Source organism: Agelaius phoeniceus, chromosome 3 (genome assembly GCF_051311805.1).
Source record: "Agelaius phoeniceus isolate bAgePho1 chromosome 3, bAgePho1.hap1, whole genome shotgun sequence".
NCBI lineage: Eukaryota > Metazoa > Chordata > Aves > Passeriformes > Icteridae > Agelaius > Agelaius phoeniceus.
The window spans coordinates 6,166,086-6,191,088 of NC_135267.1; the positions used below are offsets into that span (position 1 = coordinate 6,166,086).

The 25,003-nt window shown below is 38.0% G+C and overlaps 1 protein-coding gene across 2 annotated transcripts in view; it reads right to left on the minus strand.

Moving 5' to 3' along the window:
• The window catches only part of SUPT3H (SPT3 homolog, SAGA and STAGA complex component), a 254,781-nt gene that overhangs the window by 52,583 nt on the left and 177,195 nt on the right, over positions 1–25,003 (minus strand). For both annotated transcript variants that reach the window (XM_077176505.1, XM_077176506.1), the window contains exons 7-8: positions 2,946–3,021; positions 201–313 (exon numbers count right to left, since the gene is read on the minus strand). In XM_077176505.1, the coding sequence (XP_077032620.1) occupies positions 201–313; positions 2,946–3,021 (189 nt within the window). The remainder of the gene's footprint in view (positions 1–200; positions 314–2,945; positions 3,022–25,003) is intronic.

The window sequence follows — 25,003 nt, forward strand, 5'->3', positions numbered from 1 at the left end:
CCATGGCTGGGGGCTGGAACTGGATGAGCCTTCCAAGGTCCCTTCCAACCCAAACCACCCCATGACTCCATGAATCCAGTGAGCTTGGACAGCTGAAGTAGTGAGTGTATTTCTGAAGGGGCTGACAACCCCGACCCTGAGACTGAAGTGCCTCCAAGAGTAATTAATTCATTTCCACTAGAGTTCCATCAGTCCCTTACCTGGGCCACAGTCTCATATGCTAAATATGCCAAAATCTCCATTGCAACTGCATTTGGCTTTATTTCCATACTGCTACAGTCCAGCCAGTCACGGAACTTGGATGCTTTCTTTGCTGTCAGTTAAAACCATAAAGGGAAAAGAAAAGTTAATGACAGGCCAAAATAATCCATTCTTTTGGGTCACAGAAATACTGCAAAACTCAATCAATTAGTGTGAGTGTGATTTGATTGGCCAAAGAAGGAATTATCAAAATGGAACCAGTGGGGAAAGACTGTTATTTCATACATTTTGGAGACCCATAAGCACATGGAATAAAGAGAAAAAAACAAGATAATTGATCACACAGGAGATTTCAGAACAAGGAAGGATCAACCTCAGAGGAGTGTGGACCAGACAAACTTGCTTTAGAATATATTACTGTAAAATAAATAAAATGTTTGCATCACATCTTTGATGAATTAAAAAACACTAGAAGAAATCAACACAAATGTGAGTCCAGATAAAATTGATATAATTGTATTAACAATAGCAAAGACAAATGAAGGACAGAAGAACTTGGAAGTCCTGGTGTTAACTTTACAGGGCTGAGGTGCTCACAAGTGAGTCAAAATTATTTGTACAAGAGTGTTTTTTAAGTGTGCTTTGGATATAAAGAAATAAGGATAGATGTAAAATCAACATTTATACAAGAACTTCACACTGGTAATGGGTGAGATCGATTCAGAAAAAGGGCAGCAAAAAATATGGGATACTGAAATTTAATATTTGCTTGGAGAGTAAGAGGAGGGAAAAAAGAAGATGATCTTACTTAGGTCAGGGGTGGACAAGATGATCATAGAAATCTGTGGACATAAAGGAGCTACTGATACAGAGATCTTAATGAGGGCTGTTTGTGAGACAGGACAGCCAAAATGAAGTAAATACAAGGTGGAAAAATCATCTGAAGGAACAGGAAACAAATCTTTGAAAAAAAGTTTTCAATCAGACTAAAAAGCTACAGACAAGTCAGGTGTTAAACAGAAAAAAGGTCAATGGAAGGCTACATTGCATCACTAAAGAAAGAAAAACAAACAAACAAACAAACAAAAAAGAAAGAAACACGAAAAGTGTGAAGGTGATAAAATGATCACAAAATGTTCTGTAGAATTTAAGTTCGCAATTCTGTAGTACTTGATCCTTTGAGGGACCTTTCCTTTTGCCTGTCTTTAAAAGTGCAGAAATACCTGGAGCTGTGATTATTTATATATATTTTTAGAACAGGTTTCTTGAAGTCTCTTCCAGGTTCATTCTCCTGTGACATGGTTTTTATGGAGTTGTATTACAGCAATACACTTTGTTAAATGTAGTAACACAATCAATTTTTACTGAAATAAATAAGTAAAAAAAGCCTTTGGACAAATATTCTCCATGGCCTTCAGTATGTTCTGTCTAATTGAGCTCATTTTGTGGAATTGAATTTGTGCCCATGTCTCTCTTGGTACTATTTTCTAACCACTGTAATTCTCTTTTTCTCTAATGACATTAAATGTCAGTGAAAAAGAACTGTATAGACATGGTCATTTAAAAACACTGTGAAAATAACACTGAGATATTTTTATAGATCACAATCTCTTGGTCAGCAACATTCTATTTTATTTTGAAAATTTAAGATTTTAATTTGTTTTGTCTCCAGATGGCAATTTTGGGGTTTTAAAAATGACTTTATCACAAACCTCTCATTTCCTGAAGTCACCCTAATCTGAAGTATCATTTATCTAATTGTTCACAGATGTGTGATGCCAAATTATAACTAAACATAGAAAACATATTGAATTAGAAAAAGAAATGCTTACAAAACATGTTTTCCGACGTTTGCTGACGTTTGCTGATGGAGAACAGTATCTCAAATGCATCATTTATTTGCCTTAAATGAGTCACTTTTTCTTTGAATTTAAAAGGAAGAACAAGATAAGGTCTCCTTTAACGACACCACTGTGTTCAAGTCTGTGTTGTAGGATCATGTGTTGTTTTGTCATGATTTTTACTGGTTCATTCACCTCCTTTTCTCTGACATTTGACCTAAAACCTTAGTCATCACTTAACCACTTCTGTAATGATGTTTTACTACATGATCAAGCCCATTAATTTACAGCTCATTATAGCTGTGGCCCACAAGTACTTCTAGTAAGTTGGTTTTCAGTGCTAGTAAAGCCCTAATTCTGTCATCATGTTATTAGTGTTGGAATGGCGTATACTGATGAACTTGGCTAATGGTGAATAAATTCCACAGCAGGAGCTTACAGCTTAAAATAGAAAAGACTCTTTAGTAAGTTCTTTGTGTCTCTGCGGATCGGGAAATAAAAGCAGAACTTGCTGCTCTTCTCTAATTTTAGAGGCATTCCAAAAAACCTGCAGCCATGAAACTTTGCTAATGTGCTGACTTTAGCACCACCACGACAGACTTTGGGCAAGTGTGGTTTGAATCCATTAACTCCTCACCAGTCCTGTCTTTGCAGTCATCCCCACCAACTCAGTATTTGAGCACATAGAAAGCTTGGTAAATATTCAAATAAAATACTCTGCCTGACGGCCTGAAACTGTGCTAAATTAACTGTTCCCAGGAGTTACACAGACAAAGAATTTAAAGTTTTATTACTGTGGATGAAACAAAAGCGCTTTCAAAAAACATGAGGTTCTGGTGTGCTCTCTATTAAATGAAATAATAATCAAACATTTTAATATAGTGCAGCCATTATAATACTTACAAAAACTCAATTGCCGACTTTCACAGAATTCTGCGTACTGGACTGAGTCCATGGCTCGTGTTTGTCTTTCTGCTCTCTGACAAAAGAGTAAAAGTACATGATGTACCTTAGTCCAACAAGACTGCATTCCACAACAGAAATTATAGCACCAAAGAGCCCTTGCCACAACCTTGAAGCAACCCTCCCAAATTAAACATGCATTGAACAAGTCAAGATGCAGAAATATAAACCACAGATGGGTTATTAGTCTTGTGAGTTAAATTTCCCAGAGGAGAGTGTCAATGCCTATTTTCAAAACCTGCCTGCACACTGCTCACCCAGCCCAGTGGAGAGGGCTGAGAGGAGAGAGGAGCTGAGCACTGTTGCCCTGACCAAGATGCACATTTAAACTGAAGCACATGAGTATTCTGCCTGTGTGTTTACAGATGACCAGAAAAGTAAAATGTTCCCCATGGACCGTGGCCAACACATTCTGCACTGAGAACTGAACCTGTGTGCTTCAAAATTGTGAAATTAATAAATTCCATCACACTGATGTGTCAGACAGAGAGGGGCATGGAAGTGTCCCTTCCCACACTCAATACATAGTAATGTATCTGATTTTTTTTTTTTTCACTCTCAATTTATGCTTCAATTTTTATACTTCTGAACACTTCAGGAAAACAAAGGAAATTAGATTGAATTAGAGCTTGTGGGACAAAAAATATCTTCAAATGTTCACTACTGCATTTAAGAATGTATTTCACATGGAGTCCAGTGACAAGCAAAAGAATGAACCTCAAAGGAGTCAAGTTACAAAACCACAAACACTATGCACACCCTCCCATCCACATATACAGGATGCTGTAATTGAATCATGGTTGAAGCAGCACTGAAGTCCATGGCTAGGTTTGAGCAGGTGCTTGAGTTCTGTTAACTTCAACAGAGCAGGGGTGATTTTCACAAGGTAAAGATTTGGTCTCCACAAGAGATTAAACCCTTCAGATATCAAAGGCAGGAAGCTGTAGTTAGATGATAAAGAAGGATTGTCCCTGTCAGAAGCAGACAGCTTAGTCCAATCTCTCAATCAACCAGATTGTTTTAAACAACAAGTAAAGGAAAATAAGTGTCTGCCAAATTAATTCAATTAATAAATCATCACACCTGAGCTATCACTACAGATACAAAGTGATGTCAGGAGGGGCTGATGGCACTGAGACTGTGCTTGTGCAGTGAGCACATGAAGCTCAAGAAACCACACACAAAGAGTGAAAAGTACAGGTGTGCTCACACCCAGGACAAAAACACAAGGGAAAAACCACACACATAGACAAGAATTTTGACACCCTGAACAATTTTATACCTGATTAATCAAAATCGCAGAGTTCTGAGTTCTTCAATCTGATTTAACAGAAGACAATAGGGCTATTGGTAAGTGTGTGTGTGTGTGTGTGTGTGTGTGTGTGTGTGTATATACATATATATACATATATATGGCTCCATGCTATACAACCTGCATTTGGCTTTAGCAGCTCTCAAATCAGGGGAAAAAGCAATTAAATAAAATTAGCACTTAAAATTCAATTCACAGTTTCTCTCTCTATTCTATGCCTTTTAGGTCACTCTCCTAAAACCATCCAACCCTTCACTTATGAGATTGGTTTCACAGTCAACATGTTCAATTTAGCTGTAAACTAAACCCCAAGCTGACGAGGAATACACCTGGATTGTCCTTCCTTTTCTTCTCTACCCAGTCAATAATTTTAACTATATTTGGATCTTTAGTCACCATGGTAGAAATTTTTCTACTCAGGCATTTTCCACTTCTCCTATGCATGGCTCTGGCAAACTGACTACATTTTTAGGAGCTGCCATTTCATATTAGTAAAAATTTTCAGTTAATCCATTCCAACAAGATGTTAAGTCTAAATTGAGTTTTTATTCCTTTAAAAATAATTTTCACAATCCATGCTGTAACTTCAACCCATTACAGAACTCAACTTTGCCCCTGAATTAATTCAGCTATACTTTTGAAAACAGAAGAAATCACAGAGATAATCTAATCTGAAGTTCTGAATAGCACAGGACACTTCTCACATAATACATCCTAGAAACAGCAGTCCTAGAATTCCTCATGTACTTTTACTTAATGCTTTATAAAAGCCTCTAATTTGGGGTTTAATTTTTCACATATTTAAGAGATATCTTCCTCAATTAATTTTAAAAGCTAGGTTTTTTTGCAATGTGGTTTAAATTCTGTAATACTTTTTTTATTTTTCCTGTTGCCACCTACATGTTAAGCCATTGGCTATTCCCCTTCACATCCAGCCCTCCTAGGGATTTAAAACCCCTTGAAACAACAAGGAAGGCATGGAAAAACAAAATCATATGACATGGTAATGTGAGGAATTATTCTTCAAAGTCCTACCTGAGATGATAAAAAAAACCCCAACATGTAGAAATTTGACAAGGATACTTTAACTTTCACAGGCATCCCATAATGTAATATGGAAACAGCAAAACCAGATTAATCCCAAAAGCAGTTATGTCAAATTAAATGATTCAGCAATGGCTACTCTCAGCAAATAGACCACAAAGCTCTGAAAAAGCAGACTGTCAAAGGCTACAGGTTTCATTATAAGTATTAAAAGTTTCTTTTTAAGTGAAGAATCTCAAATGTTAAAAGAAAGGTGCTGCTGAGGGATTTTTCCAACAGGAACTTCATTTCTCTCTACAAATTGTATACAGTAGTTGTCTAAACACTGGATTTAATGTTGTTCTTATATACTAAATACATACTTCCAATTGCTTTCTCTCTGTAAAAATATTTTTATTTAGCAAAATTACTTACATATATGTGAAATAGAATTCTTTTCTTCCTTCAATTCTCTCTTTAAAATAAATATTTCTTAAATTTCTTAAAGGTGGATTCCAGTATGATGCTCTAAACTGCCACCAAATAAAATAGTGTTTGTCATAAATAACTGGACTTTACTTCTTTTCCCAATTCATTTTAACAAAAGAGCCCTCACATGATGGCACGGAACCTCACAGTTTGAAGGATAAAGACAAACATTCCTCTAGTCCTCCCAGTTTTAGAATAGTCTGTAGTTAACCATCAAATGCAGCAGAAAAGAACAGATGAGTGGCACAGCTGGGTCATCTTTAAGGAAACACCAACCCAAAGACATCTTTTTCCTCTTCACTTCTCAAGACCACAAGCAGTATTTTATTTTTTTTCTTCTGTATCATCCCAGCTTCGAAAAATGAAGCGGATACAACAAATGGCAGCAATGGCACTGCTCAACTGGTTTATCCAAAGAATTAAAAATAGATAGTTTTTACTCCCTCTCTAGTAGTACTAGTCACTCTAAGCAGTTAAGAAGCTGAGTTATGTGCTGTACTGCAGAGTTAAAATACTTTGCATGCTTTCCTTGGAACATGCTGAAGGATGCAGTAGATAGGACCTGGCACAGTAAATGTCTGCTTAGTCTTCCAAAAATGTGGTGCATTATATCTTTCTTTCAGCATAAAGAACTAAAAAGGGAAAGGAAAGAAAAAGGTAAAGAGTTGCACGTTGTCACCTACCATCCAGGATGAAAAATAATCTTATTTTTATTCCATTTTGAAGCTTTCACACTTGACATACAAAGCTTTTTGTGTGGGGGGAAGAAGGCAGGAGGCCAAATGTTAAATTGCTCACCGACTGCTCTGTGTTTGGAGGAATTGTGCCCAGGAGCTGCTAAGCTGGAACATTTGAAAAACATATGTGGCACGGCTGGACACCCCTGTGCTTGGCAACAGTGTCGGGATGAAGGTGCTGGCTTCCCAAACTCTCACATACTCATCTTGTGGAGTGATTCCTGATTCCCTCTGCTCAAGAACTCTCATTTCAAAGGAGCCAGGTTGCTACCCCAGGGAAAACAAAGCTGCCCTGCAAGGGCTGATATTGCCAGAATAGAATGATAAATAATTTATTTATTATGTAGACTAGAGAATAACAGGGCACTGTGTGCTGTGCCTGACAGCTCTGGGGTGGGAGGACAAAACCTGCAGAGTTGTCAAGGCCTGAATTGTTGTAGGGCAATGGAGGTGTTCCAAGGGCTGGAGCACCTTTCCTATGGAGCCAGTCTGGGGGAGCTGGGGGTGTTCAGCCTGGAGAAGAGAAGGATCCATGGAGACCTTAGAGCCCTTTCCAGTGCCTAAAGGGGCTCCAAGAGAGCTGGAGAGGGACTTGGGACAAGGGATGGAATCATAGGACAGGAGGGAATGGTTCAAACTGACACAGGGAGGGGTTAGAGGGAATATTGGGAAAGAATTCCTCCCTGTGAGGGTGGAGAGGCCCTGGCACAGGGTGCCCAGAGAAGCTGTGGGTGCCCCATCCCTGGAAATGTCCAAGGCCAGGTTGAGCAGCCTGGGAAGAGGTCCCTGGCCATGGCAGGGGGTTGGAATGAGATGATATTTTAAGGCCTCTTCCAACCCAAACCATTCTGTGATTCTGTGAAAAATTATCTAGATAAAAAAAAAAAACAAAACCAAAACCACAAAAACCAAAAACCACCAACCCCCCCCACCAAAAAAAAACACCAAAAAAAACCAACCCCAAAACCTGAGAAATCAAGCACAAGGTAGCTCAACACTGAAGTATTTAAAAAATACGCTGACATCACATTTTTAGTCTTCTGAATCTTGACATTATCTGAGGATTATCACTATATGAAGACCTCTGTTACATAGAGGAAAAATGGTATTTACTGTTCTGAGAATCCCTTGAATTGGTAAGCAAAGAAAAAAAAAAGGGGGGGGTTAAGAGTAAGCATTTTTGAAGTCTAAGCTTACTCAGAGTTTTATACAGAAAATAAAAATGTCATTCAGGGAAAGATCAATGGTTTTGTAATGTAATACTTGATTTGGTTATAAAGTGCACACCAGGTTATTTTTGTCCCCCTCTTACAGAACATACCATACATTCTGTAGCAGCTGAACAAATCTGCATAGCAACTTAGGGCCTTTGATTTAATAAAGGCTTTGAGTGCTCATGTGATTAGAACAATGTTCCCAATATTAGAAGAAAAGATGTGGTCTTTTTCTGGTACATCAAGTTGATCTCAATTTTAATGTATTTTCACAGTAAAAACAGTTTTCTTTTTTCTCCACAGTATTATTAGTATAATTCCCTGCAATAAACAGAGTTTAAGACCTTAAACAACCTTAAAAATATCAAATTTTACACAGATTTTAAGGATCTACAACTGCAAATGACAAGAAAAAAAGGGTGAATTATTAAATATTAAACAGTAATTGAAATATACTTTAAAATTTTAATCTTCCTTATAGAATTTCTGTCCAGAGACAAAAGATGGAATTTACTTGAAGAACTAAAGACCTAATTAGTCATCTAAAGTCCTTTTATTTCAAAAAAGACATTAGACACTTTCAGTGAGTAACTTCATCCTGAACTCAGTGTTTAAAATATGGAACAAATGACATCCATGAATTTGTCTGAAGTTCATCAGCTGTGGCCATCAGCAATGGAGCCCAAGGGATGCTGGATTAGGTCTACTCTGCACAGCCCAGGCATCCTCAGAAAGCCAAATGAATCCTCCTGTGATGAGTGAGGGGTGAGCACCACCAGCACCACCAGAGCAACACCTTCCATTTCAGGGCCAAGCAAGGGCCAAGAGTGAAGAATGACTCAGTAAATTCAGTTCCTGCTCTGATCTCCAAGCAATTCAAGAATAAACAAGGGCAGCTTTGTGCCCAGCTCAAAGTTAACTCTATTCATCTCCCTGGAACCATGGGACATGTAATCCAGCAAAGTATGTGCAGATAAGTGGGGGGAAGGGAGCTGGCAGGACTATTTAAGATTATGAAAAAATTGCAAGGGAATTGTGAAGAAAGAGAACAAATGAAATTGCAGAACAGACAATAACAAAATGAATGGATTAATTCCCAGCAGTCATGATCTCATTTCTTAAGGAATGAATAAAACTGACCTCCTGACAGGGACTCACTGCCCCTGTAATACTTTGCCCTTGAACATATGCAAAATCTACACATACAGTATTTATTTGAACCAGGTCCATATCATATCCAAATTCCTTGTCTAAATTTATTACTGATAGTCTGAAATGTGGGGCAGGAACCTGGAAATAAAACATTTCCATTTCATGGAATACCTTTGATTTCTACAGGAAAATATTTTTTTCTTCCATAATATGCATCATCATGAATTTTGTTAAACTATGTGTTAAATTTATGGCTATCTTCTGTCAGTGCTTTCCAAAAAACATAAAATAATTTTGGATAAACTATGCTACCAAATGAAAAAAGTTATGTGGGATATATTGATATATTAATATATCAAGACTACTGACTTCCCTCACTTTTCTGGTTGAGGACATTGTAGCACTTTCCTGTGGTTTCCATCTGGCTGTACATCAAAAACTTTACATACCATGTTAATATGAGGATACCTTTATATCTTCTGGATAGCATTCCTCTGAAACCTTACCCTGCCTCTGTATCCATTCATGAATGAGGTTCATATAAACAGCTTTAGCACCTCACCAGTAAATCTTGCCGTCACCAAAGCAGGGATCACTGCAAGGCGTGGGAGACACAGACAGCAAAGCAGCCTCTTTTGCATCTTGAGCTTTAAATTTTTTCTCTTAGTGGCAGCCAAAATCAGCCATCACATTCTATTTTTTAATATTTCCTTTAGCTGACACACTGTTTGGACTTGTGGCCAGAAACTCAAGGAGTGGCTTTTGCTCCAAGGCTGTTTATGGGGCAAAATACAGGCAAAACACACCTCACACACTTCCTCACCATCCTGGGTGTGGGAGAGATCTGTGAGATCCAGTCCTGCTCCTACTGATCCAAATGGAATGGCAGGAGGTGAGGGGGTTGTTTCAGCCCCAAGTTAACCTGGCAATCAATCCTAGACATGCTCAGTTTAAGTGCAACTCAATTCCCAGACATATTCTATCTGTTAGCCCAGCTACAACACGGCCAGAATTACTCAATTTAGAGCCACGACTTGTTCAGAAACACATTCAGTAAAGTTTGTAAACTGAGCAGTAGGGAAGTTTGGGAACAGCTGGGGACCACCTCTCTCTCACTCACTGGCTTCAACTGGTAAATGCAAATAAAAGAATAAACCTAATTAAAAAAAAAATTGCATGGCAAAACTCTGCCCTGTTAATAGCCATCATCAATGCATCTTTCTAAAAAGACTTCTGATAGTTTCACTAATGTTAAATTAGAAATGAAAGGAAGTCTTCAAGAGAATTGTTCTCACACTCTTTAACTTGAAAAGGACATGAACCCAAGGTACATACTAGTAAGAAACATTTGTGCTGAAATTCATGGTCCTGTAAGGTTAACTCTGTTAATCAGGTCTGTTGACAGAGACTGTGAAATGCCCTCCTGAAACTTCATTTTAAAAAGAGGATCATAAGAAGATTAAGGAAAATTTTGACTGGCAGAAAGCAGAGTAAGTTTCAGACTGTATGAAAAATACATATTCTTTTGAATCATCTTATTAAAAATAATTATAATTCTGTCTTTTCCCTTGGTCTTAATAAAACAGACTTGTCTTATATTCATTCCCAGTTGAACAGCCAGTTCTCACAATGCCTGCCTTTCTTTCATCATCCTGCACAAGAATAATTGTAATTATTCTTGTGTAGGAGATTCAGAAGCAATATAATGCTACAGGCATATCCATGCAGGCATGCTTGGCAGGTGATGCTCTTTCAGTCAGAGAATGAAAAAGGTTTATAATTAATGGGGGTTTTTTGAGTTAGGTTGCATCTCAATTTTTTTTTTTAAAGACTAATTTCCAAAATAATGGTAAAACATACACAAATTAAAAAGACACAAAATTTCTGCTATATTTATAAGTAATTTGGTGTGCAGTACAGCAATCCACTTGTTTAGCCAAGATTGGGTCTTTCAACTTAGAGGTGAAGTCCTGATTCTGTAGTGTCCCCTGCAAAGTTTCATTTAACATCAATATCTGTAGGGTGCCACCCTAAAAACACCTCCCCCAATTTAAGGTTGCACCTAGAATACATGAATAAACAGTTTAGCTCAGCCATTTTCCACAACAAGTCCAAATCTGTCAACTTTTATAATGAAATTGTGTAAGTGTATTTATGAATGTCTGAGAGGAAAACATAAAAATTAATTAATTAAACCTAAAACACATGGTACCGAATACTCATAGATGTTCTTTCCTTGGCATATGACTGGAGAATGCAAAATTACTCAGATTTATTTTGTGTGGTATAGTCTGGTGTAACCAGAGAACAATACAGAGTGGTACTCAAAAATGTATTGCTTCCTTAACACGAGAAGTATAGAGACATTTCTCAACTTGTGGTATTTACACCACTGACTCTAATTCTGTGGTTGGGGCTTCAGTCTTTTGGAAAAGCCTTTCTAATTTGATAATTGCAAGACATGGAACTCCAGATAAAAATCACATCTTGAAATTCAGGGAATAAGTGAGTCATACACTGAGCTAAAGAGGAAATGCTTCCCTTAGAAAAACAGTGACCAGGAGGAATTGCTTGAGATGTGCATGTCTCCAATAAAAGGAGGATGTGGACTTGCTGGAACAGCTCCAGAGGAAGACATGAAGATGCTCAGAGGGCTGGAGCACATTTCCTATGGAGCCAAGCTGGGAGAGCTGGGGTGTCCAGCCTGGAGAAGAGAAGGCTCCAGGGAGAACTTAGAGCCTCTTCCAGAGCCTAAAGGGCTCCAGGAGAACTGAAGAGGGACCTAGGACAAGGGATGGAGGGACAGGACAAGGGAGAATGGCTTCCTGCTGCCAGAGTTAAGGGTGAGATGGGATATTAGGATGGAATTCTTCCCTGTGAGAGTGGTGAGGCATTGGTATAGGCTGTGCAGAGAAGCTGTGGCTGCCCCATCCCTGGAAGTGTCCAAGGCCAGGTTGGATGGCCCTTGGAGCAACCTGGGATAGTGGAAGGTGTCCCTGTCATGGCAGGGGGTTGGAAATGGAGGATCTTTGTGATTCTGTGTTTCTCAAAGCAATTTATAACAGAGAGATGTCTCAGCTCTACTGGCTGAAATTGGCTGCTCTTTGAACAGCCTTTTGAACAGTCCACACTTCCTGACCTACAAGAGAACCAGACTCAAAATTCACAACTCCTTCCTGGGTTCTGCTACTAATTTGACATCCAAGCATGGCTGAGTGCAAACGGAGGCTGAATTAATAATATTTATTCTCATTTCAAAGATGACATTTTATTTGATTGATCCTAAAGTAGCACAAAGCTTGTGTGTGGTGATGCCACAATGCACCATAGCTGTGTGTTCCCAGCTTGCACAGGCTGGGGGAGAAAAAAAGCACAGTCAAACCTCACAATGTGCCAGGTATGAGGAGTAAGGAAAGGAGAATAAAAAAATTATTAAAAACTTGCTGTCTGAAGTGATAGGCTTTGAACAAAAGCATTATGCTCTTTTTGCTTTTACTTGGGGCTCCCATCACTGAGAACAGAACTTGGCCCGACGTGAATCTTTCCTTTGTCAAAAGTTAATTGAAATATTGAATATTGTTATTTTTTTAACTATGCAGAAAATTCTATGCTATTCATTATTGTTTCTTAATTTCTTTAAATGCAAATTTGTCTTCACAGTAGCCTTATGAGAATTATCTCCACTATATACATGAGAAATAGAATCATAATATGATCATTTTCCCAAAGGCAGTTCGTTTAATTGGCAAATGCTTCTTTTTTTCACCCTACTTTCTCTTTTCTCTTTCTAATGTTAGAGAGAAAAAAGGATAACATGAAGATTCTGGGGTTTAACAACATGGTTTAGCATTTGGAATTAGCTAATTTAAACCATCAGCTAATTTGAGTAATTTAGAACAATCTATTTAGTTAGTCTCTTATACCGTGCCCATTGATAAATGCACCACAAAATTATTCAGCGTTTACATAAAACCAAAGAAACATATGCTCTCATTAATTCAAAACAATCCCCACCATCCAAAGCTACTAGAGGAGTTCTCTTATTAAACATCCTCATTCCCTTCTTTGGAAAAAAAACAGGAAAAATGAAAAAAAAAATTAACTGCATAGAACTTTCACAGCAATATTTAAACCAGTTACATTCCATTTTGCATCAGAAGCAGAACTGAAGCTTTTCAATGAAACTTTAGTGATATATTATTTAAAAGCAGAAAATTCAAGATTTTAATTCATGAACACAGATTTTTTTTTTTTTTTTTAGTTGGCTAAGACTGGAGCATGAAAGTCAAAGTCAAACTCACCAACTGGTGAAAAACTACACAAGCATAGGCTGACATTCTGTAACACAAAGAGTAAAGTAGCAAACACAGTTTTTTAATAGTGACCTCCCTATGAATTTTGTCTTAAATAATCTCACCCATTTCATGGCAAAACAAACCAAAAAGTTGTCTGGGGAGCTTTACTGAGGCATCCCAGCTCACCATTGACAGAAGAAATCATTCAGCATATCCAAGATCTCTTGCTCTGCCCGGCCAGCATCACTTCCTACTACAGACCCTTCATGCATTTATTAAAATGAGGTACCATAACAATAGTTTTGATGCAAATTTCTGGGTTTTTTAAGTGCTGAGATGAGGGGAAGGAGAGCAAAGAGCATCTACTGTATATGGGTTCATTACCATTAGCTTCACTGATAGTTTAACCTGTTTCCTAATGAAAGCAAAAAACCCCCACTGTGTCTCTATTAAAAAGCCATCAGATTTGGTATCCTGGTGACACTTTAAAGAGCACATTATGTGGGAAAACAAAATAAACATTTACCCTGGCAAATGGAAGTGAATTTGGGTTTTGACATACTTGGCAGGAAGGTAGAATTATATTCATGTCAAGTATGCAGAAAAACTAATATAATATTTAAATATTTGCTTAAGTAATATAGAATTTAAACCAATGTTACATTAGAAGTAACATTTTTGTGAAATACTTTAAAGTTTTTTAGTATTGGACATGCCATGAAAGTAATACTTTCAGCTGAAATTTCAGCCTTCTGCAGCCTTTGTTACACTCTCCCTTCACTTGTAAGGTGGGAAAGAGTCCTCACCTTCCACTGACAAGTTTTTATTTATATTTCCAAGACAAAGGCAGTTCTTGTGCTGATGGTTTAAACTGATAATGAATATATGCAGCGTTCCAAAGAAACAACCCTGGAGAATCGGAATCTTACAAATATTGATATAATGAGCTAATGTTAACACCACCTCAGCTCAACCCTACAGCAGACTTCTACTGTTCCATACATGCGTGTGATTATTTTAAACATCCTTTAGTTTGCAACAAGACTTGATTCAGTGAAGACAGATCTTTGTATCCCTCAGAAAGTACCTGAATGCCAATGACCTCTGAAATTCTCAAATACACTCAATAATGCAGCACTAATTAATAAATAGAGCTGGCTATGGGATGCTGGTTTTAGTTCCAAAAGTAAGGATTTTGATGTACTGTCTAAATATACAACTACTGGACCTTCCTTTTTCTAAATTTGAATTCATATTAGCTGCACATACCCACATAAAATTTTACCAGTGCATCCCAGCTATAATTATGAAATTATAGGTAGAATATTCTGATTTACTAAGAGTATTTAAAAATATTTATTTATGATTCTACAGTTTATTCTATTCCTTTCATTTATTCTATCTATGACTCCATAATTTAAGAAAAAGCTTTGCCTAATTTTATATCATTTGAAGGCACATGCATAATTAGAAAATATCTTGAAACATTTTTAAATTGCCATAATATTATAAAACTCAGAGCAATAGCACCAGTCTTCAGTGTAATTGCACACTGTAGAATTACATGAATTTAAATCACTTTAAAATAATTCATTTAAATGAAACCTGATTTGTAAATTTAATTATGAGCTATTAAACTAACTGCTGGGATTTTCAGTTTTTCTAAATCAGCACAGCCTCTCTGAGCCCCATCATAGGAGAGCAGTCACTGCTTTATTTGTAATCATCAATTAAAAGTGTCATAAAGAGTACTCAGACTGTCAAAAAAAAAAAAGGAAATTTGGGGAATTTTAGTTTTCTTCTTTCTAATTTGCAGTGTCTGATACACAATTTTTTATGCTGCATTAATAATGGCTCTTGAATATAAGATTCATTCAATCAGTCAGTACAGAAATAAACATCAGGACACGGTTCCCTGCACACATTCTTAAAATTGCTTATAGTGAAAAGAATCCCTTCCAAAGGAATTAGCACCTTTCAATTCAGCATGCAAAATATTTAGTAAATTCCAGAAGGGGAAAAGAGATACCATATAGAAAGAATTCTTCTTTTTTATTTTTTGGTTCTACTTTTATGCTACAGTTGGTTTTTTAAAGGCAGAAAGTTTTGAATTCAAGAACTTTGGAAGAATTCCTCCTGAAAAAAAGCCCTGGCTTTTTTCAAAATCAGCTATATAAATATTAAATACATGCCACAGTTAAGATTGATATTCCTGTTGATGGTCACTGAAAGCTTTGTAAATTTAATGTGAAAACAGAAATTATTTCGTTTTTGAGAGTCAAAACCTGTTCCCATTTCTAGGGATTTCTGACATCTGTTTAGATTTTTCCTGGATATCTAGGTTAACCAAAATGGAGGATTAGGGAGTTTTAGGGAGGTGAAGAGGTTCCAAAGTGAATCAAAGATCTATGAAAAAAAGAAAAAATTAAATAGCAACATAACCCTACTCAGAAGAATGCAAAAATGTTTTCAGTTCAAAATATTACAATTAAAAATTAAACATCATTAGGATGCAAAGAACAGTATCTTTAATACCAAGATTCTGAGGCACAGCTTGGAAGATTGAAGTGTATTTAGAATTAAAGGTGTAGCAACACGAACAGCCACGGTCTAGCATCAATTACTTGACTGTGCTGTTAGAAGCTGCCATAGACTCTCATGCCATCACACAACCTGGAGAAAAATTACTCTTCAATGGTGGTACCTTGAATTTCTCAGGGTTTCTGAATTTTTCTGACTTTTTTTGAGTCAAATTTAGCATCTCTCAAATATGCCACTGCCTCTGCAGCATTTTTGTCTCTTCTTTTAAAATACCAGGGTACCTGGTAAGGCACAAGAGCCATCTCACCAATTCATTCCTCTAAATTCAGGAAGCAGAAACCAGATCTCCAGCCTTGAGGTATGTCAAGAGTTAACTCCCCTTTTAAGAAGGGTGTGATTAGTAGGTGGAAATCTGCCTGACTTTAGTATATCTGAGGATGCTATTACAATTTTCAGATATAAAATAATTGGCTGATGATACGAGCTGACAGCTAATACATCTACAATAAACACAAAAAAAGTCATTTCCAAGCGGATGTAGGGAACGTGTTCCGTTTCCAGACTGTTTGATATGGTCTGTGTAAGGAGTGAGGGCTCAATACCAGATGCTGGATGTTCTACAAGCTTTTTCTGCAGATGTCTGCAGCCTGAGAAAATCAACAGTGCTTTGAATAACACCCCCAGTAAAAGCATCTTCTTGTCAGAGTCGCTGTATGATATAGGATATGGATCCCACACAAGTGGATGAACTGATTTTAAATAATACCATCTGACAATGGGGGAGAAAAAACTCTCAGTAGGTCTGACAAAGTCCTGGAAATGGCTGTTAGCCTTGGGAAATAAAATCCAGCCCCCTGACAGAGACTACCCGTCCTTCTTTTGTTTGATCAAATGGAAACCCAAACTTAATGATTGCTTCCGAAGTGCCGGAGGCAAAGTTTCAACAGCACTTAAACACTGCTGCCAAGGAGTCCCTGTCCCTGCCCCTCACATGTGCCACTCAAAAGCAGAGCGTGGAAAAGATGTTAAGGAATTATCTGAGAATAAAATACATGCATCAGTGTATTTTTTGTATGACTACTTTGCATTGCATTCTTGTAGAAATGTCTTATAGCACACCAGGAGTGTAGCACACACAATACAGACACCAAAGAAGATCCTGTGCTCTTCCTCATGCCAAAGAAATTCCAAAAGCCTGCCACTATCTCCATAAAAAAGTTAAGAGCTACTTCTGAACACATAAACCCACACATTCAACTGTGGCCTCCTACTTCACCAAGATCTTACTGAATTCACATGAAATATTATCTAAAATTTCATCTCTATCCAAAGTCAGTATTTTTGCTAGTGACAGTATATTATGGTCTTGTCCTCCATGAAAATTTAGGTCCAGCTGTAGATGTACTTTGTCAAGCCAAAGAGGGAGCAATGGCTAATTTTTGTCATGTTTTAAAGTTATTTTAATGCAAAACCCAGATTATTAAAAGGCCGAAATATTGATTACAAGAATGTCTGTAAGAATAAACTCTGCATATGCACTCCATGAGGGCTTTATGTAAGGTAACGACCTGAAAATGAGATCTGCTACTGTTTTTCCTCTTTATCCAAATGAAAAGAACCTTTTCTGACCCATTTAATAAAAGCATATACCTGACTAGGTATCTTCAATTTTTACAAAGATGGGAGAGCAGAAAGAGAGAATAGAGAAGACAAAATTTAAAGTTTGAGGGGCTAAAGATCCAATGGAATCCTGCTGCCTTGGGTCAAGTGCATAACCTATGGCAGCACATTACCCGTGCTGTTCTGTGAAAATGTTGTGGGTCCTTTTTCTGGTGGATTGGGAGTGGATGCATCTCCCATTTTGCAACATGCAGAGCTTAATTGTATTTTACCATTTCAACAGACACTTAGGAAGCTTAAATCTTGCTGCTCCTGGTTCCTTTGCTGCACCAGATGTGTGAAGCTCTCCCCAAGTGCAATTTTGCACAGCAGCCAGATCATATTCTTACGGAAGAATACAGCAAGCAACATTATAGATAAAATAAACCACAGTGACCGAGACAAAATGAAAGACAGAAAACCCTGTTCCTTATGTACATAAAACATCTATTCCAGGAAATACCAGCAGCTACAGATTACAGAAAGTGCAGAAGCTGGAAAGTCCAATTATATGCTACCTAGATTTTTAAACAGTTCTTAGAAATCTGAGATGGTTTGTCATCTATTTGCTTTATAAAAGCTCTTCTATTTCCACCCCATCGGCCATTTTAATATCTGAAATGGGAAACTTCAGTGCAGGATCACAGGATGGTAGAATAATTTAATCCAGAAAATTTTTGGGCCTTCCAGAGATCTCTAGTTTGACTCTGCTCAAAAAAGGTCCAATTAGATCAAGTGGCTCAGCACCTTGACCAGCCAAGTTTGAGGTACCTCCTAAGACGGAGACTGCCTCATCCTCTCTGGCCAACCAGTTCCAATCTTTGATCAGAGCAGTTTTTCTCCTATTAGGTATCAGTTCAAGTTCTGTTCTTTACCATGCACATCCAAGCAGGGTCTGGCTCCATCTCCTCCTGTCATTAGTTGGAAACAGCAATGAAATGTCCCTTTTGCCTCCTCTTTTTCAGGCTGAGAAGCTTTTGTCTCTCAGTCTTTCATCATATGTACCCCCTATATTTCTTGGTGACCCTCTGCTTCAGTATTTCAAAGTCCTTCTTGTATTTGGCAGCACAAAATAGGCCACAGATTCCAGATGTGGTCTCACAAGTGCCAGATCATGGGGAATCATTGTTTCCCTTGACCTGCTGGTAACCTCTGCTGACACAGCCCAGCACGTGGCTGCCCCACGCGCTGTACCCTTGCATGGGGTTACAGCATCCACATTTACTACTGCTGACCTTCGTGTCAGCCTATTTCTCCAGCCTGTCAACAAGGTCCTTGTGAATGCCAGGCCTGCTTTCCACACATTTGACTGCTCTGGATTGTGACTCAGTATTTATTTGCCATGAAATGAATTACTGCTTTTATTTAGTTTGTAAGATCCAGCAGCTAATCATGTCTGAGTTGAATGCATAAAGACAATTATAGAATCTACAGAATAGTTTGGATTGAAAGGGACCTTAAAGATCCCTGGTTCCAATCTCCTGCCATGGGCAGGGACACCTTCCACTATCCCAGGTTGCTCAGAGCCCCATGCAACTTGGCCTTGGACACTTCCAGGGATAGGGATGACTTCTCTGGGCAACCTGTGCCAGTGTCTCACCACCCTCACAGTAAAGAATGTTCTTTCTCATATCTAACCTTAATCTCACCTCTGTCAGTTTATGCTTCAAGAAAATGCAGTACAAGGGGAGGCAACCACTCTGGTTCTGAAATGTCCTGTGCTCACTTTAGTTCTTTCCTGTTAATTTATATAGAAAACTGATGAAAGTAAAATCACATTAACCTGCATACTTGTATTCTTCATTAAACTTGTGTTTTTATTCTTACTCTCAGTACTAAAATCACATCCCCTATGAAAAAATCTGCCAGAGGTTCCTATCTTAGGGATAGTCTGTCAGGTTACAAGTGCAGCTTGTAGTTATAAGTCCTATCAGAATAAGCTTTAAAACAAAAAATGCTGGTAGTTCTCATTCCCCAGGAAGCAATGTGTTTACTATTGGATTACCTTAATGACCTTCACCTCAGCAACAGATCCTTTGACTTTCCTCGTGATATCTGAACTTAAGCGCAAATATAGGTGGGAAAGTTTGGCCCCTTGTGGCTTTGTAAATGTGAACAAAAAAATGACAACATTTGACCACAGTAACTGGGTAATAGGTAATCAAATCTTGTGAAATGCTGGATTTTGGTCTGGAATTCACTGAAAGGAAGATGACAATATGGAGATAGAGACTATTGAGTGAATCGAGTGATTCTCAATTTTTTTCTTAAATGCCTGCGGTTCATGAAATCCTCTCTGACTTCAATGAAATAGTAATATTCACAAAATCCTATGTGAATGAAATCAAATACTATGGACAGCATAGCCCAGGAACCAGCAAACTGACCTCTTTATTTCTGAGGAGAAGAACTGCACTTGTCTTGGCTAATTCTGTGGTGAGACGGAAAAACAAAAAAAAATAAAATGCCAAACCAAAACTAAAAGCAGAAAAAGAAGAATTAAATATACAAAAGGAGAGACAGAACAAATCTCTGTTTTGCCCAGGTTCCAGCAGTAGCAAGGTATGATCAGTATAACTACAAAACTAGCTTATGATAACTATTTTCAACAGTCATACAGCACCCAGTGATCTGTGGCTCAAGCACTTCTGTAACCAAATGCAACATCTTTGTATTCAATAACCCTCTATAGATTACTCCCCCCTTTAAGTGGTGCAATTCAATAGATCTGAGCTCATTTTGGCTATATTTAGTTGGAGTGCAGCCTGAAAACTATTTCCAATGCTCCTCTGTGCTGTCTGTGTGCTGCAGACTGGCTGGAGAGGCTCTGATGACACACAGTTTGCTCAGTCTGCTGTTAGAGGGCAAATTCCAGTGAGAAAGAAAAGGATTCTCAGTCATTTTGTGGGAGGTATTTGCAGGGTAAACCCATGGGCCTGATTCAAAGCAGGTTTTAGTTCCTGGCTGGAGTTTAATACTGGGAAAGACAGTGCTAATCCCTTAGTGGATATACAGGGTAAGGAAAGGGAAAAAGGGTTCTCTGCTCTACCTCTGATGTCTAGAAATAGGAGATAAATGAACCTTCAGATAAATGAACCTGGCACAGCCTTAGGCCAAGGGTCTTGCATCAGCCTCCTATGGATGAAGCAGAAACAATTCCTTTCCTTTATATTGGCTTGTGAGTGATCTTCCCTCTCTGTTAAACCCAGGACCTTGCCTGTTACACCTCACACCCTTCTTTTCTGCAGCAGTTGAAACAGAAGAACACCCTCAACTGCCCTCTATTTCATGCCATAGAGAGCCTTCCTCTATTGTCTTCATTTGTTAGAAGGTATTATTTTCTTCCACAGACAGATTTTTGTGATTGGAAACTTTAAATGGAAGGAAAGAGAAATTCAGGGGTGTCCTAGAGCTTGGTCACACAGTGGCTGACAACCCAAGGTGCTCCTGCCTATGGAGTTTTCCAGATGGGACTGAGGGGAGCAAGTGTTTGTGAAGATTGCTGCCAAAAATACAGGGTCTCTGTGCTGACATTTTAGTATCACTCAGAATAATACTGCATTTGAAATTCTTATATAATTTTAATTTGTGTTACAACTCCATGGATTTTTGAGTTTTGTGAATCCTGTGCAAAATAGTCTCAAAAATGGTTTTATGCAAGTGATGAGTTCCTTCTGAAAAACTTGAGAGGACAGAACTGTTCTCAGTGTAGACCTGGTTGACATCTTACCATAAGAAATTAACAGTTGTTGTTTCCTCTTCATTTAGAAAGGACCTCAATATTAGGCTTAGTGGAACTTAAAAGACAGCCATTTGCTACATAAAGGTTCAGAGATCTGAAAAAATAACTTCCACCCTAAAGTATCTGAGTTACAGCCTGTCCTGTAGACAAGATTTGCATTATTGCACCTCTAAACAACCTCAAAAATACAAATGGCTATTAGCACCAATGTAATTACTTTAAATTACAACAAGAGTTTCAATAACCTCCTACCAATGGGACCTTTGTCAGACTTCAGCATCAATCCTTGTTCCCAATTCTCCAAAGTTTACATAAAAAATAACTCTGTCATGAGTAGCAATACAGGGTGATAAGTAGAGCTAAGCAACATGTTAAACATGTTAAAATACACTCAGAAGAAGAATGCTTTGTTAGTCTTGTATTTGGCTCCTAATCAAATGCTCCATGGAAATACTATTTATAAGCATGTGTGTCTACATTTAATCACAGATATAAATAAAATATATGTAAAGTTTCCTTCCAGAATTTAAGACACAGTCATTTGGGTGTCAAAACTACAACAGCCCTGAATCTTCCTCTTCTTCAGAGAAAGTAAACAGTGGCAAAAAAATACTCAAAGAACTAAAAGACAGAAAAGCAAATAACACCTTGCCCTCCCAGCAAAGCTGCCTAGATTTGCAGTATGAGCAACATTCACTAAAATGCTCAAAAACCCCATGACTGAAGATCCAAACAAACAAGCCACTCTATGTAACCATAGCAAGCAACCCCAATGTGAGAAAAAGCCAATAATGTTAGATTTAACAGTGGAAAAAAGTTGATTGATACTGGCTGTGACAAGAAATCTTTTCCACTCAGGGGCTTTTTCCCATTCCAAGAGAATGACACAGCATTTACAGCCATATAGATAATAATGAAAAACTGTTCCTGTTTATTTTCTGTTTACTTTTAACCAATTCAATCACTGCCCAAGAGAAACAGCGCTTTCCCACTATCCCAAACATTCCCAAGCAATGTGTAATCAGAGAAACCATTAATACCACCAGGCTTATTTTTATACCAAATAATGCTTACAAATTCTTTGATGCCAAAACAGCAAATTTAGAGTTGAGTTGCTACCAGTTGTGCTTTGCACTCATCTGGAAACACTTGGTGGACTGATGCAATGGAATTAATTCCTTCTATATTTGCATTCCTAACTTCCATTTTGCAGTATTGAAAAAAAAGCTCCATTGCTAGAGAATAAAGTTTTTTTTGTTGATTGATGCTTCATGTAAGTTCTTTTTAATCTTGGCATCTGTAAATGAAAAGCAGTAGACAGTATATAGGGAGCTGGTGTGACCCTAAAGTCTATTTTATATCATAATTACAAGGGTTTTATAATATCAAGGTCCCACAGCACACACAGATTTTGAGTCTCCAAAGAGAATCATCCTGGAGGCACTTGAAGTACTTTTCTTAACATCTGATGAAGTACACTTAAATGTAACTCAGATGTTTCTAGGAATAAAAATTGGAAAAAATAAAATTATTTCTACCTCTGATCTAAGAAATTAACTTCCCCCTGGATTTTTTCCTTCTCATTTCTGAGTACAGAAGCCAACCTCAGTTTCTGGGATGTTTAAACTTTTAGGCAGGTACCACTAAGTGAAATTCAGCCCAACTTGTGGAAGTGATGAATGGAGCTCTCAAAACAGCTTAAGGGAGTGGGAAAATGAGATCCTGGTCTTGCTTTCCTCACTGTACCAGGACTCTTGTGTCCTTGGACAGGAATTTGAGTATGCTATTTAGCCACTATAAATCCTTTTCTACTCTTGGCCAGGACTCACAGGTGAGGATGATACTGGTTTGCATTTAGGGCTGCAATTATTTAGTCCATAAAAATTGCAAGATTTAAGGGATTTAATGTTACAGCTTGTCCTTCTGTCCTGCCACTGGCATCGCTTTGCCAATTTTTGACAATGTTTGGTAAAGAACGGTACAAAAACCCCATAGGGATTACAATATCAAATCTTACCCAAGAATACATTATTTCCTAAGGTGTAGATGTTAAAATCAAAGAAGGTTTATTGTCAATAAACTGTGATTCTAAAAAGTAATAATTTATTTGATTTGGGCACAATTTTGGGAGATAACAGAAGCCAGCACTCAACTAAATCCAAAGATTCTGTCCCAAAATATAGATTCTGTCAACTTGAATCTGATTTCAGCAAGGAAGTCAAAAATAATTATTTGAAAAGAAAAATAGATATATTATCAAAATTGGAGAGCAAAAGAGACATGCACTGAGAATTGATGCTTGGTAAAAGAAAACTTCTTACTTTGTCTTCCAGCATGCAGTTTCTATTAAGTGTGTGTTGTCTCTACTTTCCATATGGGCTTTAAATCAGATACTCCCTAAAGACTAATGACCTGCCCTCCCACACTGGCATAATTTTGGCCAGTGAAATGAGCATAGTGGTACTAAAAGGTTTCAGAGTTCTTCCTAAATCACTTCCTGATTGTTTTCTCTGTACATCTTTTCCAAATTTGTATGATGAATTTGAGAACTTCAACACCATCTTCCAGATCCACCCTGTAAAGAAGAGCTCACAGTTGTTTACTTTTTTCTGATTTATGCATTTATGCCCTCCAATTTTCACTCTCCCAATTAAAAGACCCCAAGTCCATGCCTTGTGTCCAAGGGCAATCACCACAGAGCAACCTCTGTCCATGCTAATGATCTCCTAAGAGAGTGGTCACACCCAAACCATGTGGTGGGGAGAGCCCCTGGCCTCTCTGCCTCCCAGGAGTTTACAGTCATAGAATGTTTTGGGTTGGAAGGGACCTCTAAAGACCACCTAGTCCCTCTGCCCTGCAGAGAAAAGGGATATTTTCCAGCAGATCAGATTGCTCAGAACCCCTTCCAACCTCACACTGAATGGTTCTGGGCAATTTGTGTCAGTGCCTCACACCCTCATTGTAAAAAGTTTCTTCTTTATGTCTAAACTAAATCAACCCTCCTTTAGTTTAAAGCCATTCTCCGTTGTCCCAGCACTTCCCAAGTCCCTCTCCAGCTCTCCTGAAGCCCCTTCAGGGTCTGGAAGGGGCTTTAAGCTCTACCTGGAGCCTTCTCCAGGCTGGACACCCCCAGCTCTCTCAGCCTGGCTCCACAGGAAATGTGCTCCAACCCTCTGAGCATCTTCATGGTCTCCTCTGGACCTGCTCCAACAGCTCCTTGTTTTCCCGTGTTGAGGGCCCCAGAGCTGGACATTGTCTGGGACAATGTGACCTTGCTCAGGTCAAAGTATGATCACTCAAAAGCTGCTGATGATACTCCAGCAGGAAGGAATCCTCATGGTCACTGTGTAGGTTAGTAATTTACTGTAAGTCCAACATATTTCTAAGACTGAAACAGAGTGAACTCCCAGAGCACAATTCCTTGTATCTCAAGATGCAGTTTGGTGTGTTCTGAGGTCTTGTGCAAATACAAATTAATTCTGTCTCAAAAAAGACAAAACTAAACAGGAGTAATTAAAAAAATGTAAAAAACTATATATTCTACCTACACTTTAATGTGATCTACCATCTTTTGCACAGAGCCCATTGCATTGCTGTGAGCTTTAGAGACTTCTCACTAAGACAAGATACTGGTGAGCAGCACTAAAAAAAGGACATCCAAAATGAACCTCCTAGAATAAAAATAGGCATCTGTAGTTTTTAAGTATCACTTCAGCAATTGAATTTATATTTAAATATCAATTCAGCAATTCATAGGACAATAGACCTTAAATCATAGAATCATAGGATTTGGAAGGAACCTAAAAGATCACCTAGTTCCAACCCCCCTGCAAA